At 46.2% G+C, this 19812-nt stretch overlaps 1 protein-coding gene across 16 annotated transcripts in view; it reads right to left on the minus strand.

The window, feature by feature from the left end:
* Nucleotides 1-19812, minus strand: part of SLC20A2 (solute carrier family 20 member 2) — a 103955-nt gene that overhangs the window by 26419 nt on the left and 57724 nt on the right. For 14 of the 16 annotated variants that reach the window (XR_006730940.1, XR_006730941.1, XM_045535704.1 and 11 more), the window contains 4 exons: nt 17528-18084; nt 13358-13498; nt 11974-12059; nt 8410-8506 (listed from right to left, as the gene is read on the minus strand). Coding sequence is in view for 14 of the 16 variants with exons in the window: in XM_045535704.1 (XP_045391660.1) it covers nt 8410-8506; nt 11974-12059; nt 13358-13498; nt 17528-17816 (613 nt within the window). In the remaining 2 variants the exon portion in view is untranslated. Of the gene's footprint in view, nt 1-8409; nt 8507-11973; nt 12060-13357; nt 13499-15971; nt 16072-16463; nt 16598-17527; nt 18085-19812 lie in introns of those variants that run through there. The other 2 variants (XM_045535710.1, XM_045535709.1) reach the window with 2 other exon arrangements.

Below are 19812 nucleotides of genomic sequence, written 5' to 3' on the forward strand. Positions count from 1 at the left end.
CAATGGTTTCCAATGTCTCTACAGAGAGGGGAAATCGGAATGGTACTGGTAACTTCTAAAATACACAATAAGAATGCCACTTTTGTAAATTATTAAAAACAATTTTTTTAATTTAAAGAAGTAAACTATTTAAAACTTTGCTCTTACTTTAAATAAAGGTTTAATGATACAGGCTTAGTTATATGGCTAACCATTTTATACATACAAACCAGCTCAAAGTTACTCAGCTAAGGTACCAGTAAACATTTGGATGGGTGTAAGAGGTTAAAGAATAGGTAGCTAATACTATAGAGTTGGAATTGATGTATATAAATGAAACACAAAAGCCCAGCATCGCCTCGCTCAGTTACAGCTCAGAGGTCGCCAGGGGAGGACAGGCACTTTGTCCCACCCGAACGCCGGCTCTGGCGGGCGGCTGCGCGCTGGGCCCGCCTCCCGGCTGCAGCCTCTGCGCCTGCACTGAAGCCGAGAGCTGCCCGTGCGACCCCTCGGCTGCCCTCCCTGGCCGTGCCTGTGGCCGTGGCTTCCCGGCTTCTGCCATCTACCGTCATGTTTGCACGCGTGACGAACAATCCCCCTGCAGCTGCTTCTTGCCAACCTGAGTGGTCAGTGTTCAATTCCAACGTCAAACTCGCACCAATGCCAACCACTCTTACGGCTTCAAAGCATGGTGTTTTAAGAGGTTTTCCCTTTTTCCTTTGTGGTTTTGTTGATGATAAAACTGTTAATTGTGCTGCTTTTGGCTTCACTGACTTAGCCTGATCTGAGAGAGGCAGCCCCGCCCTACTGCAGGGAGAGAGAAACAACTTGAGACACATATTTTTTAAAATGAGAGAACCGGCCGGGCGCGGTGGCTCACGCCTGTAATCCCAGCACTCTGGGAGGCCGAGGCAGGTGGATCGTTTGAGCTCAGGAGTTCGAGACCAGCCTGAGCAAGAGCGAACCCCCACCCCCGTCTCTACTAAAAATAGAAAGAAATTACATGGACAACTAAATATATATACAGAAAAAATTAGCCAGGCATGGTGGCTCGTGCCTGTAGTCCCAGCTACTCGGGAGGCTGAGGCAGGAGGATTAATTGAGCCCAGGAGTTTGAGGTTGCTGTGAGCGAGGCCGATGCCACAGCACTGTAGCCCAGGCAACGGAGTGAGACTCTGTCTCAAGAAAAAAAGATAAAAAAAGTAAAACAAGTGAACACTTTTGCTATGAGGCCCTGTTTTTTCCTGTCCATGCTGAGCAGGGCCAGACGCAAAAGCGGAGAAGGGCTGCACCCGCACTCCTTCCAAGTGCCCTTCATGCTCCCCAGCAGGGCCATGTGGACCCGGAGGGCCAGGACCAACGCCAGAAGGGAGGGACTGGGGTCAGGCACGGGGCTTCCCATCCTTTGCTTAGCTGGTTGGACACAGCGTCACCTGCCCTTTGTGCCTCTGCCACCACACCGGCCCCCGCTATGGATGTGGCCTGTGAAATGGCCAGACAGCTCCAAAGTCACCTTCCCAGGCATGAGAACAAGAAGGGAAAGCAGGGGAGAAGCGTGCCACTGCGGGCAGCGCTGAGGAGGGCGCGGGAGAGCGGCTGTTCCGGGCAGCGAGCAGCCGCGGGAGCAGAATGCGGACAGGGCTCTAAGTCGCTTCCAGCAGTTTAATGGTTTAACAGAGCATGGGGAGAACACAAGGATTTACTTTTAAATCCTACATATAAAAATGCAAACTGACATTACGTTACACAGCTCCGAACTGCACTAAATACATAACACCTAGTTTCACAGATAAAAAACAATTCAGCACAGAGATTCAGCACAGAGAAGTACCTGCATCAGTCAATGTGCATCTAAGGCAAAACCTTTTTCTTCTAAAAACTCAAGACTGACTTATCCATCACAAAATTTTTGACAAAAGTGCTTTGCATTGATTTGTCTTCTTGGTGCGGATCTCAAATTGTTTCCAAATAATTACCCTAGAGAGGGCAGTAAGCCATGGCACGTCATCTCACTCTGCGGTGACAAAGTAGGGCACTGCTTGAATGCTCCGTTCGCTCAGCCAAAAGTGGCTGCCAGGAACCAGCGCTGGGAGCTCTGGATCCCAGCTCTCGGCTCCAGCCACTAAAGGCCTTTCATCTCAAGCTCTTTTCTTTTTCTGAGCAGCAGAGTACAATGAGTAGTGATTTAGGTCTAACCTCAAGCATCTTTACAATTCTATTCCAAATCCCCAAAAGATCAGAAGAATATTCAAGTCACGTAAGGAAAGAAATACATAGAACTTTTTATAAAAATGCAGAGTCACCACTGTCATCCTTTATTGTACCCCTTGTCTTCAACATACAACACTCATTGTTGGAATCTATAAAATGAGTAAAACTTATGAACCAATAAGGCTTTAGCCATGTTAGTCTCCTCACACCCACACTCCCATCCCCCCCAACGACCTTCCTTCTCACTGACTCACAGCACAGATTTCTCTCTCATCTTAACTTTATAAATAACACATGCTCACTGCGACTGTGCCAGCAGCACCATGCCCACCGCACGACGCACCCACAGCAGCGTCCCTCACCACCCTCCCGCTGGAGCCCCTGCCCAGAGGAACAGCGGTAACTCCTGGGTGCCCACCCTCCCAGGCATCTTCTAGGTACAAGCACTGTGTAGAACAGAGTGTCTGCAAGGGTTTCTTTTTTTCCGTTTTTTTAAAGCAGAAGCAGAATCACACTACTCTGTGGTTTCACTTGTCACATAATAACATGTTGCAGATATCTTCCCACGGTAACACACACACTAATTCTCCTTTGCAGAATTAGTCTTTACTATCTTTCTTACCTGATAACTATGTTACTAGTTTCTGTTATGTTTTTTGTTTTAGATCAACATCATCAAAGCACGAGAGGAGTTACCCATGTAACAGGAATCCTGAAGCAACTTATTTAAGAAAATGAAGCATTCTTTTGAAATAAAAAGTCCTATTTCCTAACGTGCTCTATAAGTAGGATTTTTTTTTACATGTAGTACCAGCTTTCTCAAACTAGGGTTTGTTCATAATATGTCTGAGAAAAAAGTGAATTTAAATCACTCTGTCTTGAATCCAGCCCTCGGTCATAACTAGAGACTCTTCTCACCCCAGGCTTCCCTGATCCAGGACTAGGAATCGGTGCGGTGCAACTTCTGGCCTCTCCACGGCTCGCGCTGCACGAGCACGACACGGAACACGGAGACCCTGAGGACAAAGCCAACCCAGGGCTGTGGGCTGCTGACCTCCCATATCCCTGAAACCGGATCAGAAGCAGCTGCAAGTGGAGGAGGAAGAGGAGGAGAGGGAGGCAGAAGAGGCGGAGGGAGAGGAGGAAGAGAACGAGGTGGAGGGGCCGCCATGTCTCAGGTACAGACCTGCTCCAGGGAAGCCAGAAACCCGGTCTGGTTTGGTTTGAAAATCCATTTGCTGGTAAAAACCAGTGAATAAAGGTTGGTAGTTAGAACTTTTAAGAGCAGCCATTCCGTAAGAACCGTAACGAGGTAGCAATGTTTGTTTACGGGGAAAGAGCCAGTGCAGCAGAGGTTCTTGCGCTGCGGCAAGTGGCGGGCCCTGCTGGCATGCAGACTGCTGGGCTGTAGCGTTTGTCACTCGGCGGGTCCAGGACTGGGCCTGAGAATCTGTACTTTCGCCCAGTTACCACGTGATGCTGGGTGCTGCTGGCTCAGGGATCCCACTTTGACTCAGACACCACATGGACCCACCAGACTTAACCGGGTGATCTGCTTTGACCATTCCAAATGTGCAATGAATTTCGGCACTCAGCGTTTAAACACCGAACGAAAACCAGGTTCCACACAACTAAAGGCTTTTTCATTAGAAACGAACTTTAGGCTTGTATCCAAACTCAAGTAAGTACTTCATTTCTTACAGTTATTTTTGTTCTTGTAAATCATTTTTTTAAGAACAAAAATGCAAAGCCAATATTTTTAAAGTGATAACTTAGCCTTTGAAGCATAAGAATGACTTTTACTTGAGAAAAGTCATGTCAAATTCAAAGTAAAACAAATCAAACTAAGCCTAAGACATAAACAACTTCATAATTTAGAGCAGAGGGAAGCAGGAAACCAGAACAAAACCCTGTAACTCAACATCCAACACACCCCCACTTAATTCACTTCCATGCATAAAAATGCTACTTATCAAAATGTCATCAAGTTGAAACTGGGTAAGATTAATGCTGTCATTCATTTTTGTCAGAAAGTTTCACCTCTTCCCTCATCTCTAAGGCCCCATGTTCTAAGGAAGAAAGGAAGGAAACTGCCGGAAGGGTGCAGGACAGGCAGCGGGGAGGGCACACGGGAGGCCACCGCCGAGGCCACTCCTCAGCTCAGCTCTCCACCAGCTGTGACACGGTGGCTACTCACGACGCAGCCGGACAAGCAGACGCCCCACGTGGGGACACGTGTGAAATCCAGGCCAGTCTGAAGGGAGGCGGGCAACCCTCGTGCTCACATAACAATGACACCTGGACTTACCTACAGCATATTCTAGAAACATCCCCAGGAATCAAAGCATTAGCAAAGTCCTTCTCTGACTCATTGGGGGAATAAAATTGCTGGTCCTTCAGAGTCATGACCTTCCTCTAGAGATTTTCCATACAAACGTGTGGAAAAAACAGAAAGGATAACTCAGGACTTGCAGGCAACTTAAGGCCGAAAGACTGAGGCTGGTTATGACTGATGCGAACAAAACAGCCTCTGACACGCAGTGGGCCCTCGTGTACCCAGCTTCAGCGGACACGGGGCCGACGTAAGGGACTGGAGCATCTGCAGATCTTGGTACCAGGGTCTCAGGGCCAGTCCCCGAGGATACTGAGGGACAACTGCACCAAGAGGCGGTCGTGTGCCAGGCACATGCCGAGTGCTCATCCGCGCTATCTCACGGGCTACGGCGTTCCTTTGGAGGAGATTTCATAAAGCATCTCGCTACTTTGTGATAAGGACAGAGACTCAGGGAGGTGAGGGGACATTACGTTCCTGACGGGACGGCTGCCCTACCAAAGCGCTTCACTCAACTATCGGACGGGGAATACTGTCTGTGCTTCAACTGCATAATGGTCTTCAAGATCCTTATACAGGTTTTCTATATTCCTAATATATACAAAAAACATATAGCCAGGTTCCCAAACATGTTGGAAGACATTTTTAATGACAGTTAAGAGAAAAGATAGAATTTATTAAGGCTGATGCAATTTTGTTGCCTGGGCTAGAGTGCAGTGGCATCATCATAGCTCACTGCAACCTCGAACTCCTCAGGGCTCAAGCAATTCTCCTGTCTCAGCCTCCCAAGGACCTGGGACTGCAGGTGTGCATCACCATGCCTGGCTAAGTTTTTAATTTTTTGTAGAGATGGGATCTTGCTATGTTGCCCAGGCTGGTCTTGAACTCCTGGGCTCAAGCAATCCTCCCACTTCAGCCTCCCAAAGTGCTGGGATTACAGGTGTGGCCATCACACCTGTCTGGTGCAGTTTTTACTGTCATTAAGAGTAACATTACGTACCAGGTACTATACTGGATGTTTGACCTAAGCTATCTCACATTTCACTGCAATGCCATAACTAAGACCTGGGTTGGGGTCAGGACTAGACTGCCTGGTCCAAATTCTGGTTCTGCATCTCACTAGTTCTATGACCATGCATACTCAGCATTGCTCTACCTCGTTTCCCCACCTAAAGTGGGGTTAGCAAAATTGCCAATCTCCTGGAGGAGTTCAGAGGACTATGAGGATTAACTCATGTACCACTCAGCTCAACAGACTTGTATCATTTATTTCTCGTGACAGACCTATGAAGTATTTATATTGTCTTAGTGTCCCATCCATCATACAGTTTAGTTTTCCCTGGAGTAACGTGCTCTCCCAGTAAGATGATTCTTTTAGCAAATGTGCACTCAAACTACAGCAAAAAGATGGGGAAAAGAAAAAGAAGAGATGGAAAAAATAGGCCAAATATTTAAAAAATCATATTTTTATAAAAAAAATCATACTTGTTGTCTTCTGACATTTGGAAGAAGAACCAGGAAGCAAGAATAGACAGTGGAAAAAATAAAATGCAGGAAAAACAAGAAATCATCCTGAGCCGGGCGCGGTGGCTCACGCCTGTAATCCTAGCTCTGGGAGGCCGAGGCGGGTGGATTGCTCGAGGTCAGGAGTTCGAGACCAGCCTGAGCAAGAGCGAGACCCCGTCTCTACTAAAAATAGCAATAAATGATCTGGACAACTAAAAATATATACAGAAAAATTAGCTGGGCATGGTGGCTCATGCCTGTAGTCCCAGCTACTCGGGAGGCTGAGGCAGTAGGATCGCTTAAGCCCAGGAGTCTGAGGTTGCTGTGAGCTAGGCTGATGCCACGGCACTCACTCTAGCCCGGGCAACAAAGTGAGACTCTGTCTCAAAAAAAAAAAAAAAAAAGAAATCATCCTGTGTCTACTCTGTCCCGTTTCCAGGACTTGGCACTATGAGGCAGCCTCAGTCTCCATGTCCCCAGCCCAGGAGGCCTCTGGCGGAGGCTCTGCCTTGTTCAGCTGACGTGAGCTCGAAGAGGGTGCATAAAACTAGGGACGAGGCCCTGCAGGCAAGCTGCTCACGGACAGAGCAGTCCGTCCGCTGTGGCTCACTCCGTGTCTGCGCCCCCGGGCCTTGCCAGCGCCCAGCACTGTGCTCTAAGGCCCCGCAGCCCCGGGGGGAGTGAAGTCCCTGGCATGGAGCTGTTGCTTCTCTGCTGCTCTGATTTTTTTTTTTTTTTATTTACCATGGGACACAAACACTTTGAAAAGTCTGTGACAAATACATTTTACAGTCCATGAATCATAAAATCTGCAGTGACACTGGGCTGCTGTCACCTGAGTCCAGGACTGCATCTCTCTCTGGCTGTGCTTTCGTAGCAAGTGAAGCAGCTGTGATGCCTTCAGCCCCCGAAACCACCCACAGTCTGAGAGCGCCAAGAATGGGCATTTACACCTTTAAGATCAATGCTGCGAACGCTACCTACCAAAGTTAAAGGTTATATAATGTTAGAACCATACAGAAATATTTTTTATTTTCAGTAATGAAGTATACAAAATATAATTAGACAGCCTAATAAAATAACGTCTCCAGTGCATTGAGAAAGCCTAGCCTGAGAAAGTAGCAAGAGTTCACCTCTGTTTTGGAAGATGGCACTTTCAACTGTAACATGATGCGTCCTTTGGCAGAAATCTCATCTTTAGAACGCAGAGTGGGAGACTTTTCTGTCAGATGCGGCCAATAACTGAATCTTAAACCATAACGGCCATTAACAGGATGAAAAACAACACAAACTGACACCTGTCGACTCCACACCCCCACGACAGTGCGTGTGTTCAGAACCTGGCTGTAGGAGGCGCATCTCACGAAGAGAAACCCTTTCTACCAAAAACATGTGCAGAAATATTTAGTAGAATGTTATTAGTTCATCAGCATTGACATGTGTGCAAATAACAATACTGTACAGAAGTTTGTTTTTCCTATCCAGAATGTAAAATAAAAGAATTAATTTTTAACCAATAACCACCCTCCCTCTCCCCAAAAAACCCTTCAAACTCTTATAAAACAAAAGCCATTACAATGGGAAGAAAAGGTGTAATTCTGGAAAAAAATCATCATTGGTTTCAGTATCTGAAGAAACAAAGCATGGCTCCTAGTTCCCAGATTAACTGGTCTGGCGATTTCCAGGGATCTCTACATTGTGGCCACTTAGCGCCGCCCGCCGTGCCAGGATGTGGGGACTGCTGCCCGCCCCGCCGCAGCCCTGCGGGCGTGTGCCATCAGACCAGGCTCTGCGGCTCAGAGAGGCTGAGGGAGCTGCAAAGGCAACACAGCTGGGTAAAGGCCAGAATGGGGCTTTAATTTTTTTTTTTTTTTTTTTTTTTATTTCAGCTCATCATGGGGGTACATAAGTTCAGGTCATATACATTGTCCCTGTCCCGCCCATCCCCCCGAGTCAGAGTCCCAAGCGCGTCCGCTCCCACTCTCCAGACAGTGCGCCTGGCACTCGCCATGTATTCATACCTCGATCCCCTCCCCCCCCCACCTCCCCGAGTCTGCACCCTCAAGCATGACCATTCCCCAGAGGGTGCGCAATGCACTCGTCATGTAGGCATACACCCATCCCCTCCCCCCACCCCCCCATCCCAGTCTGATATTTTAATTTTTTTTTTAAACTTGAAAGTCTGCTGCTTTTGTACTTCACATATCTCTTGGGAAGTTACAACAGGTAAACGCATTTATTACTGTTTTTACTACTCCATAAAGACCATGAGTAATGCTTTTTACTGTGAGCTAACAACAACGCCAGCACCAAATAAATTGATACTGTTAGGATCTGATGCACCTTTGCCTGCTGGATTTCAGCTTCTGGGGAATTCTTACCTGGGGCTCCCGTATACATGATGGAAAACACATTTATTGCTATCGTAGCAGCATAGAACACTGGAAGTGCCCGGAGGCCATTGGGAACAGGGTCCTCCTGCGTGACAATGAGATAAAGTGGGAGGTCAGGATTTAAGGAGCATCTGCAGCCAACACAGGCAAAATGACAGAAAACACTATTACAAGAAAGTTTTCCCAAAACTCAGTGTGGCCAAAAAGGCTGGTGTTGTCACTGCCCATGATCTGCTTCACGCCTACAGAAATGGCACTGGCTGGGGCCAGCTCTCCCACACAAATGCCACTATTGTGGCCAGCAGGCCTGTTAATGCACTGGAATCACATGAGCTGATGTCAGACTTAGCAAAGGACTGTTAGGTGAGGTCAGTTCCTGGGGACCCAAGCCCAGAGCTCAGCCTCTAGTTTTTCAAACTGTGTGGCGCTCACTACCCTAACTACATCCAGGTGTAGCCCTAAAGGCCTGCCCTCAACACATACTCTGACACTCCAACCTCTGTTCTTTAAGTAAGTCAAGTGACTCAGACATCATCACATTACTATCAGGTTTTACGGCACTCTGTCACACAACACATTTTAGCTATATTACCCGGTGCTATGATTTTCAAAATCTTTTCACAAGGTATAGTATTTAACTTTCAACGACTAACAGCTAAAAAGAATTGTGAGTTCCTTGCCTAATAAAACATTTATTTAGAACTTTAGGCTTCTGCTACAACACTCCCTAAATCTAATACTTCAACAAGAGTGGTGCTGTACATGTCTTAGGTTCAATAACTTCGGAGAGCATGTGAGAAATTTAGTTTTAAGCAGATCTACAGAGAAATCTGAAGCAAACACATGGGCTAGGAACTCCTCAACACAGCACTGGCATATGGATGCTGCTGAAACAATCAAAACAGGGACTAACTTCTAATAACTACATAAGACACTCTTGCACATTTATATGAACATGCTACCTGCCGTGATTAAAGGAAAATTGGGTCTAAAACCTAATGTGTGAGGCCAGGTGCGGTGGCTCACGCCTGTAATCCTAGCACTGTGGGAGGCTGAGGCAGGAGGATGGTTTGAGCTCAGGAGTTCGAGACCAGCCTGAGCAAGAGTGAGATCCCATCTCTACTGAAAAAAATAGAAAGAAATTAGCTGGAAAACTAAAAATATATAGAAAAAATTAGCCGGGCATGGTGGCGCATGCCTGTAGTCCCAGCTACTCAAGAGGCTGAGGCAGGAGGATTGCTTGAGCCCAGGAGTTTGAGGTTGCTGTGAGCTAGGCTGATGCCACGGCACTCTAGCCCGGGCAACAGAGTGAGACTCTGTCTCAAAAATAAATAAATAAATAAATAAATAAATAAATAAATAAATAAATAAATAAATAAAAAAAAATAAAAAATATAAAACCTGATGTGAACTATAGAAGTATGGATAAGCAGAGACTTTTCTCAAAGACACCTACGCCAAATGCAAACATGTCTGGAAGTCACTTATGTTTGCAGAACAGCACACCCCATCAAAACAGTGCTCTGGGACGTTTCAGGGAGCCATCACAGTCATCGAGAGGCTTGAGTTGAGTGCAGGAAGGTGTAATCAGGAGCAGACAGTGACTCGACTGTGTGAGAGTCACACTGGACCAGGCCGGGAGGTGGAGGAGTGGCAAACACTGAGACCACTGGGCCAGGGCCAGGGACGAGGGACACAGCAGTATTATGATCTGCGATGCATCACGGGAAAAGAACTCAGGCTGCACTGAAAACAGAACACCGGGGTGCTTAAGTGCCTCTTGCCTCTGGTTTCCAAAGCATTATTTTCCTAGGGACAATAGTTGCTAGAGAAAGACTCCCAACCAATAACTTGTGCAGGTGTATAGCCAGCCCTGAGTTTGTGTTTTTCAATTAAATCACCTTAGGTTTTCTCAAATAACCTATTCTTAAAACTCAAATGACAAATGTCACCTTTGACCTGTATTTTCTTCCTCCTGTTCCTTTCTCTCCCTCTCTCTCTTTCCCTCCCTCCATCATCTGTCGCCTATCCGAGCATCCATTACTCCCTCTTCCCGAATATTTAGCAAGTGCCTTGTAAGTGCTAAGCACAGAGCTGGGCACTGGAGCACCAAAGTGACCAAGACAGTCACGTTTCTGCTCTCACAGATCTTAAGGTCAAACAGTGAACCGGCAACTAAGCAAGAAAGAAACAGCACACAGCTAAGTGTGGTGACAAGAAGGTACAGAGTGCTGCGGAGCAGGAGAGGGGTGACCGACCAGAAGTTGGGGGCAGGAGAGGAGAGGCTTCCTAGGAAGTGACACCTGAGGGCTGAGTAGGAGTTTGCCAGGCGACGGCGGATTCCAGGCAGAGGAAATGAAAAGGGTGAAGCCTGGCAGGGAGGAGAGGGTGGCACCTTCCAAGATGTAAACAAATATCAGCGTGGCTAATCCCAGGAGAGGGAATGGTGAGATATGACCATGGCAAGTTCACACTGTCCAAGAGAAAGAGCCTCTCGACAGCTGCCCAGGCAGCGCTAAGAGAAAAGAGCTGCGCTTTCAAGCGAGGGCACAGCAGGAGGAAGGCGCCCCTGCTAAGTGCAGCCAGGACACAGCTACGAAGACAGGTCTTGTGGCTCATCAAACACTGCGACAGCCTCTTGACTGTCAATAAACAGAGACAACCACGTTTTGTTTCTAGATTACTGATCTCAGTAAATTCTAAGTTTTTAAGACAAAATATATCCCAGTAAGTATATTTCCTTCTTTTTATCCTTTCCTCAAATTGAGTCATTGTTTCAAGCTTGCTTTCTCCATTAAAAAAACAAAATAAAACAGGAAAACACTTTTACATTTGAGTAAGAAAATTCTCCAGCTGTTTTTTTTTTTTTTTTTTGAGACAGAGTCTCACTCTGTCGCCCGGGCCAGAGTGCCATGGCATCAGCCTAGCTCACAGCAACCTCAAACTCCTGGGCTTAAGCCATCCTCCTGCCTCAGCCTCCTGAGTAGCTGGGACTACAGGCATGTGCCACCATGCCCGGCTAATTTTTTCTATATATTTTTAGTTGGCCAGATAATTTCTTTCTATTTTTAGTAGAGATGGGGTCTCGCTCTTACTCAGGCTGGTCTCGAACTCCTTAGTTCAAATGATCCACCCACCTCGGTCTCCCAGAGTGCTAGGATTACAGGCGTGAGCCACCGCGCCCGGCCTTCTCCAGCTGTTTTTAATGATAGTCAATTTTAGGATCTTAACACGATCTCATTCTATTCCGTCTAACATTCAGGAAACAATTATCTTTCCTTTTTGAGATCTGAGCACAGTTCCTAGGAGTGCTGAACTAAAGCATAGAGCCGAGAAACACTATTTGTAATGCTGGTTTCTGGGGGAGTCTGTAGGTAATTTACCTTAGCTCTTTCTATTTATAATAATACCTGACTCTAACTCCAGGGTGCTGTGCCTTAACAATGTGTGATACAGTTATTCCTCTAATCTCTCTCATTATTAATTTCTATTGAGTAGAACCAAAATTGGTTCTAAAATTTAATTAAAAAAAACCCAAACAGCCTCACTTACCTTTTTTAAGATGAAAATTCTGATCAGTACAAACAGCACGCCAGACATGAGACCAGACAACAGTGGAGATATAAACCAAGAAGCAACTGAATAATTAAAAAAAAAACTAATGAATGTTAAAATTCATACATAATCATGGCCATATTTATAGAATACGATGATAACCACAATATATTACATACATTAATAAATATTCCCAGAATTACCTGAACTCAGAACCTAAGAAGCCCTTGTGACTCGGCAGAGCTGACCTTCACCCGTTTACAGCTATACTCAGACATGAACACAGTCACGTGCAACTGGTCCCACCAGCAGGGCACAGCCAAGTGACTGTGTCCCACAGAGCCCCCGGCCTCTCTTCTTATCAATACATATGGAGACCCTGCCTTTGTCCCAGCAGTAAGGGTTATGTAAAAGATGGGCCAACTTCCACTGCAGTATCCAAGACCAGCCTGGTACTTCCATTCCTGACATCTGACTATGGGAACCTTGAGACTCTGAGCCTCTAGCCAAGTAGTTCTCAGCTCTGGCTGCACATTGCAATGATTTGGGGAGTTTTCAAAAACTAATTATACTCTGGCTCCACCCCCAGAATTCTGATTTAAAAGGTCTGCGATAGGGTCTGGGCTTTGGTAGTTTTAAATTGCTTCCCCAGGTAATTCTCAAGTGCAGCCAGAGTTGAAAACCACTGTTCTAGAAGCCTGGGATATAAGGTGATTATCCAGGTGGTCTGTGTCCCTGTTTGGCAGGTGAGGGATCCAGTTAATCCGGAGCTCCAAGACCACTGAGATTCTGGTTAATAAAAAAAAGGGTAACCCAGGGCATGGAGATGGCATTAGAGCAGTTTTCACAATGCGTGGGTTGGTGCTTATGGGGTTGAATGGATTTACCTCCAGGAGGTAAGTTCTTAGACCTTAAAATGAGGCAGGCCTGGAACCCAGAAGGAACACTAGGCAGGTGCTGCTTCCCTGGGGCCAGATCGGAGGCCCCTTGAATGCAGGGAGGTCACATGGGGCTCCCTCTGAGGCTTCCCCACCACCGTGACTCCCGGATTCGCGCCGTCTTCCTTACTGGGGCCTCGGCTTTCTCTGACCTACAGACTGATTTTGATCAAATAAATTTCTCTTCTGCCTGAGAAGAACAGAGAGTGATTTTCAAAGCTAGATGACAATGTAACATCTTAAAAGAGTGGAGTTAAAAAACTATCCAAGACATAACAGTTCACCATCTCCAGTAACAGAAATTTTAAGGGAAAATGCATTACCCATACCATATAGGTCTTCTAAACCTTAACATCTGAAGGAAAAATATAAAAGTCACATTTAACAAAACTTACTCTAGAAAAGGTAAACTGTCCTTACAGGTAAAAGAAAATGGCAATTACCGATCTTGACGAGCTCCATCCACTGCACACCTTTTGTGCCGATGGCCACAAGCGAGAAGCCTATGGTGGAGCCCACGATGCAGTGCGTGCCCGAGATCGGGAGTCTCAGGAAGGATGCGATAAGCTGCCAAACAGCGGAACCTACAGAATGAAATAAGGAAAAGTCAGACACAGAGTGCAGAGTCTCAGACAGCCACCAGGGGAACAAATCCAAACGGCTGTTCTCTGTAACATCTCCCTGAGTTTAGTTTTCTAGACTGTTTCTTCACAAAGTGCTCCAGTCCTGACACAAATGACTCAATTAACTGTGGTGGAAGGAACGACTATCCCTTCTTCAACATGGAGGGGACGACCGTGATTCTGTATCTAAAGACATGTCACCTGTTGTCACATTCAGGTGAGGGTGCTGGTGATGAGCTTGTTCCAAGTGAGGTTTGGCCAAAACCAAGCAAAAGAGCTAAAGGCTCTAGATGAGCAGAAAGATGAGAAAGGCAACGTACTGGAAACAGGTTTCGCTTAGTTGTTAAGAAGATCCCTTAGTTTGGGCCCCGTGTCCTTCCACCCCAATCTCACCACTCTCTTCCAGGCTTAGAGTTTTTCTGGGCTACAGTTCAGCTCAGGTATTTTCATAAGCAGATCAAATTCTGCAGTGAGTATTAAAAGCATCAGCTGGGAGAGATCACTTTCAGAAACAGTTGCTGAAAAGCCCTGCAGAACTGTAAGGGAACAAAAGGGTTTGGCTGATAAGCCGGGCACATTATTAATCCCAAATGTTAATTCTGGAAACCTGGTTGCCTGGCAGCAGCAACAATCTTAAGCAGACTCCTGGCCTTTCCTTCAAAGATATCTGAGTTGCAGAAGGTCATTCATGGCTGTAAATGGTCCCAGTTTGTGAAGCAACAAGAACAGCTGCTCCCATGAGTGCCCGGCGCTCTGACCTTCGAGCTGAGCCGGCTCTGACCCCGTGTCTATCCCTAGAGCGTGCGCTGGGAGGAGGGGGCGCCAGCCTTGCGCCGCCAAACTGGTAATAGGCTTGGTGGCAGCACCAGGCTCCCCACGGACAAGCCCCTTAAGCCTCCACATCTGAGCCTGGGCTCCCCGGGACTAGTTGTTTTAAAAGTAAAGCCAGAGTTTGGAGCATGTTTCATAGCATAGAACAGTAATGTCAAAAGTAAACTACATGATTCATATTCTTACAGCAACTAAAATAATCTAATGATGTAAGAGAATGGGATAAACTTCCCCAGTTGGATTCAGACCCTGAGATTTTTCCTTCCTGACAGCAGCTATCCTTTCTCTGGCTGACTTTACAAAGCACGTCCTGGAGCAGGAGTTTGTCAGGAGAGGCAGAGGGTCCGGGACTGCCTCTGGGAGGGAGAGGGGGGAGACAGGGACGGTGGGGAAGGTGGAGGAGCAGCAGGAGGAGGGCGAAGAGGCAGGAATACCTGCTCGGGGCCTGGGAGCGGGGCAGCTCCCAACCTCAGGAACGTTTAACGTCAAGAAGAGCAGTGGGAAAAAGAAAGAGATAATTTAGTGTAAGATAATGACATCCTGCAAAGAGGAAAGGGATTAAGCTTGGGATCAGGGTGCAAGACAATAAAACCTAGGGAAGGTGGGGAGATCGGCATCCCAGAGGCAACTGTTCCTGGGAAGGTGACAGAAATGGCAAAGCAGCTCGGGGTCACCAGGCAGGCGGGCGGGGGTGTGAGGCAGCAGAGTGTGGCTGGCATGGCCGCAGCTCTGGGTGTGCAGGGAAGGGGCACGGGGAGACGCCCGTTCAGGCTAGGATGGTTCTTCTGCAAGCAGACACGGAGCGCTGAATTTCCAGCAGGCTTCTGGAGCCACTGCTGGTTCCCGAGCAAGCGGACTGACCGCTGCCCCGGGGCCGCGGGGACTCTCAGAGGATGGCTGGCTCGGGAGAGGTAGCTGGCGCTGGATCCAGCCACCCTGGCTTCCACTCAAGCACCTTCGCCCCCACACAGCCATCAGAACGCACAGAGGCCACGGGCTTGGGGAGAAGTTACCGAAGGAAAAAGAAAAGAATAAAACGGAAGAGAGTAAGTGGCAGGGCAGAGAGGGAGCAGAAGTGGATGTTGAATTTCGGAGAGGAAGACGGAGAATTCTGGCATCTGGACAGAATGCGCTTAAATTTACCACCCTCTTAAATTTGCATAGCTCCCATCGCAAAGAACCCAACCTTAAAAATCTGGGTTAACTCATACAAATTCCCAACAAAATAGCCTTTGAGATTCATCTAACCACATACCAAGAAAATAAGAAAAAGAAACCAAAGCAAACAAAATCACGTTATTCAAGCAAAACCTCAAATTGCTTTGGCAAACCCAAATTCTACTTGAGGTAAGTATCCTTTGTTTTTTCAGTAAAGAGCCAAAGGCCAGGGATGGGAAAGCTGAAAAGCTGGGCAAGTTGTCCTGTCCCTACGAGAAGTCAGAGTGACACAAAGCTCAGTTCAGAAGACTCCATCGCACGGAGGTGCCCGCGTAGCCTCACTGACAAGTGTCTTAAGCAGGCACCGCCGGCCCTCCCAAGTTTATCCAACAAAAGGAAAAACTCCAGTTAAGATTTAATTTTGTCAGTGTTTTTCTTTACTTACCCATACTTTCAACACATCTCACCCACATCATCTTGACTGGAAAAATCTTAATTTCGGCTTGACAGAATTCAATCTTAGATACCTTCACGGCTATCAAGAGTGAACTTTACACACATAACGGTTATATTTCTAAGGGAAATTTCAATTTCATCTGACTATGCTGAGAAATAGACGTTCAGTGAAGGTCAGTAAAATTCAGTAATGCCAGCCGCCGTGGGAACCTCACGTCTTTACAACACAAGGTGTCAAGCTGAGAAACAGGAACGCTTCAGCGCATGCACCAGCCCGCTTGGTAAAATATCGACTCTCTGCCTAGTCCACATGGCTGCTTCTGGTCAGATGCCTCAGCAACTTCTCAAACTAACTTGCTGTAGCAAAAGGAGAGTTTGGCGAACAATTGCCACGTTCTGGGTGCTTAAGAAATGCTGGTGACAAACAGATCACTAGGGACCTGTGGACCACAGCTGTGTTCCTGGCACCCGGGCATCTTACCTCCCACTGCAGGACTCTTCCTACAGAAGGATATGTCCTGTGGAAAGCAGAAGGTGGCAGAATTCCTCTCTAACCCTCTTCTCCCTAGCCAAATTACCCGTAAGATCAGCTGTCTGCTGTGACGTCATCTCTACCTAGAGGCAAGCAGAGAAAGAGTCCTGTCAGCTGCACTTAACGCATTTCTGCCTGGAATGTTCTTTTCGGCTGTAGTGAGGGCATGCTGGAAGCAGCCCACGGTGCTGTGAGTCTGTGTCACCTTGTGCCAGGGGGAGATCACACCGACCGGCTAGTCTGCCTGGTCACACCGGCCCTCACGTCAGTACTTCTCTTCATCTAGAGGACTCCGGACTGCCAGTAAAAGGTCACACTATAACCAGGTGACAGACATATTATTTTTTGGCCAGAAAACAAAACAAACATACCAGATGGAGCTCCCCGAGGTGGAATCAGAAAATCAAAACAAAAGCCAACAAAAGGATCACAACGCAGGAGACCAGAATTTCTTGAAACATAAGCACTTAAGTAAGATTCCTTTGGTAACTGAATCTTAACTAAGAACTTAAACTGAGAATATAAAAGTTAAATTAACAAATATTATTTTTTGATATCTAAGTTTTCAAAACATTGTGTCCTAATTATGAAAAATCTTAAGAAAAAACACAAATCAATGTTCAAGGAAATTTCATAAGTTAACCTTTAAAACACATTCACTTAGACATGTTATTTCTTTAATAATTCTCAAATAACTTTAAAATGATAAAAAGCTATTCTACAAAGATCTTTTTCTGTACTTTATGAAAACTATCCACTTAGCCAAAATCTATTTTAACAATTAAGTTGGCTAAAACTTTGAGACAATAAATGTTTGCTTGATATTTAAACACTTTAAAAATCATGATCTAATTAATATGCAGAGAGCAAAAATAAGACAGTAAATATAAAACATCGAACCAGTTTTTGAAAAGTCAAAGCAAAAATCACATTTATGGATATGACCAAAGCACCGTATGGAATCGGCCGGTGGACGGGTGTGTCCCGTTGGCGTAAAGGAGAAAGGGACTCACCGACCATGGCGCTGACCTCCCCAGCCATGAGGGTCTCCACTGTCTCGTTGTACAGGTTCACGTCAATGATGCCTTTTCGAATGGTCTCTCCCACTTTGGCCCCCAATAACACGGAGCCAGTGGTCTCAAATATTGAAGCCAAGATGCATGCCTGCCTCAAGGTCACCACGCCGGACCCCACGGCTGTACCAAACGAGTTGGCAACGTCATTCGCACCCACAGAAAATGCCAAGATAAAAGCTATGATAAAACCTAAGATGACCATCCACAAATACTCATCCACGGCCATTTTAGAAAGTGGGTTCCAGGTACTTTTCTTTTGCTGAAATATTTTAAATAAACAAAGCTGGAGGTCTTAAACTTTGTAAGGCTGAGAGTTCTTGTAAACAGTGAGTTAGTTTGCTCTGGAAAGTGCTGGACAAGGTTATAGCCCGAACAAACTGCTAACTGCTGGTTTTCAAACCACTGTCAGGACAGTTCATTGGGCTGTGTTCAGTCAGCGGTAAAGCACATTCCATGTTTCTCCTCCCAACTCGGGAAAGCTGTGATGTCTTCTCCTGCAACAGAAAGAAAACAGAAGACATCAATTTCCTTAAGCAACCTGTAACAGTTTGTTCTTTCTGAAATAAATGTTTTAAGCCTGCTAATGGGATCTAACTTTGGCATGTGACAGATCTAACCATAAAGCAATTCCAGACAGATTATAATTAGGATAACCTCCCCCAAGTGGGGAAAAAACCAAAACACCTGGTTTCTAGAATTAGCAGAGGTTGAAGCATGCTTAGTAATTATAGACTGGTAGATAGATAGTAAGTCTCACTAGGTTAAGTATTTTATGCAATCTGAAAAACGTATTTGGCTGTTATTTTCAGAGAGGAACAACGGCCTCAAATGAGTGAAAGATAAAGAAATGAGAAATGTAGCCTACGCAGTCTTTCAAGTGAGTGGAATGTGCCTGGTTTCCTGGAACAGCAAAGACCAAACCTGACTCTGTGACACTGCAGAGTGTGGCCCGTGGTCTCCCTGCACATTTCCGCATAAGCAACGAGCACTTTATGAATACATCATGCTCGTGTGTTTACAAGCTCCAGTGCAGTCACTCACTTAGAGGGTGACAAAGACCCCGCTCACTGGCCTAAGCTCTTACCCACCCACCTCCCTCACTCGGTGCCATGTCGCTGGCTCCTTGCTATTCCTGGGCCACACCAAGCACACTCTAACCGCAGGGCTTCTGTGCCCGAGGACGACCCTGCCAGGAAGAATCTTCCCCAACAGCTGCACGGCCCCTTCTTCTCTCCACTCAGGTCGAATGTCACCATCAACGGAGGCCTCCCTTGACCTGGTACAGAGCAGCCCCTCCCCCCACGCCTTTTGGGACGAAGAAGAGATGCCACAAAATATATCCGTGAAGTAAAAATGTCACTAAAAGCTTCATAACTCTGGTATTCTATTATTGGATAGCTAAGGGACCAAATCTGTGTATTTTCTTTGAATGGTATTGGCATACAGAATGGTGCCTAGCACAGTATGTTTCTTCATAAAAGCTTATTGAACTGTACTGAATAAATATCATGCCACATATAATATAATGCTTTGACTCATCAACAATGAGGTTATTTAGGGAAAAAAAGCAGGACACAGAATTTTATGTACACTGCAGTTATGGCAATGTTAAAAATGACCAAAAGGTAGTATACTAAAATTATAACAGAGGTTGAGTTTGAGTGGCAGGTTTTTTGCCTTTCCTCCCAAAATTGTATACTGTGGTTACACACTTTTCGAATGAAAAGAATATGTAATAAATAAATCAACAAACATATACTGAGTACCATGTATGTCTGCAAGCTATAGGCATGCAATGAAACAGAAACTATACGCTGATGGATCTTACCGTTTTCCACGATTTTTAGCCTATGCAATTCTGGAGATTCACATCCCAAGTGAGATAAACGAAAAGACTACTCTACAGGCAAAAGACAAGATTCCACCAAGAGTATTTTATTAACACGATGGAGACAAATGCAGTGGTTCACGCCTATAATCCCAGAGCTTTGGGAGGCCAAGGCAGGAAATTGTTTGAAACCAGGAGTTTGAGACCAGCCTGGACAACAAAGCGACACCCCATCTCTACAAAAAATAGAAAAACTAGGTGAGTGTGGTGGCGCCTGTAGTCCTAGCCACTTGGGAGGCTGAGGCAGGAGGACCCCTTGAGCCCAGGAGTTTGAGGCTGCTGTGAGCTATGATGATGCCACTGCACTCTAGCCAGGGCAACAGAGCAAGACCCT

Source organism: Lemur catta, chromosome 22 (genome assembly GCF_020740605.2).
Source record: "Lemur catta isolate mLemCat1 chromosome 22, mLemCat1.pri, whole genome shotgun sequence".
Lineage (NCBI taxonomy): Eukaryota > Metazoa > Chordata > Mammalia > Primates > Lemuridae > Lemur > Lemur catta.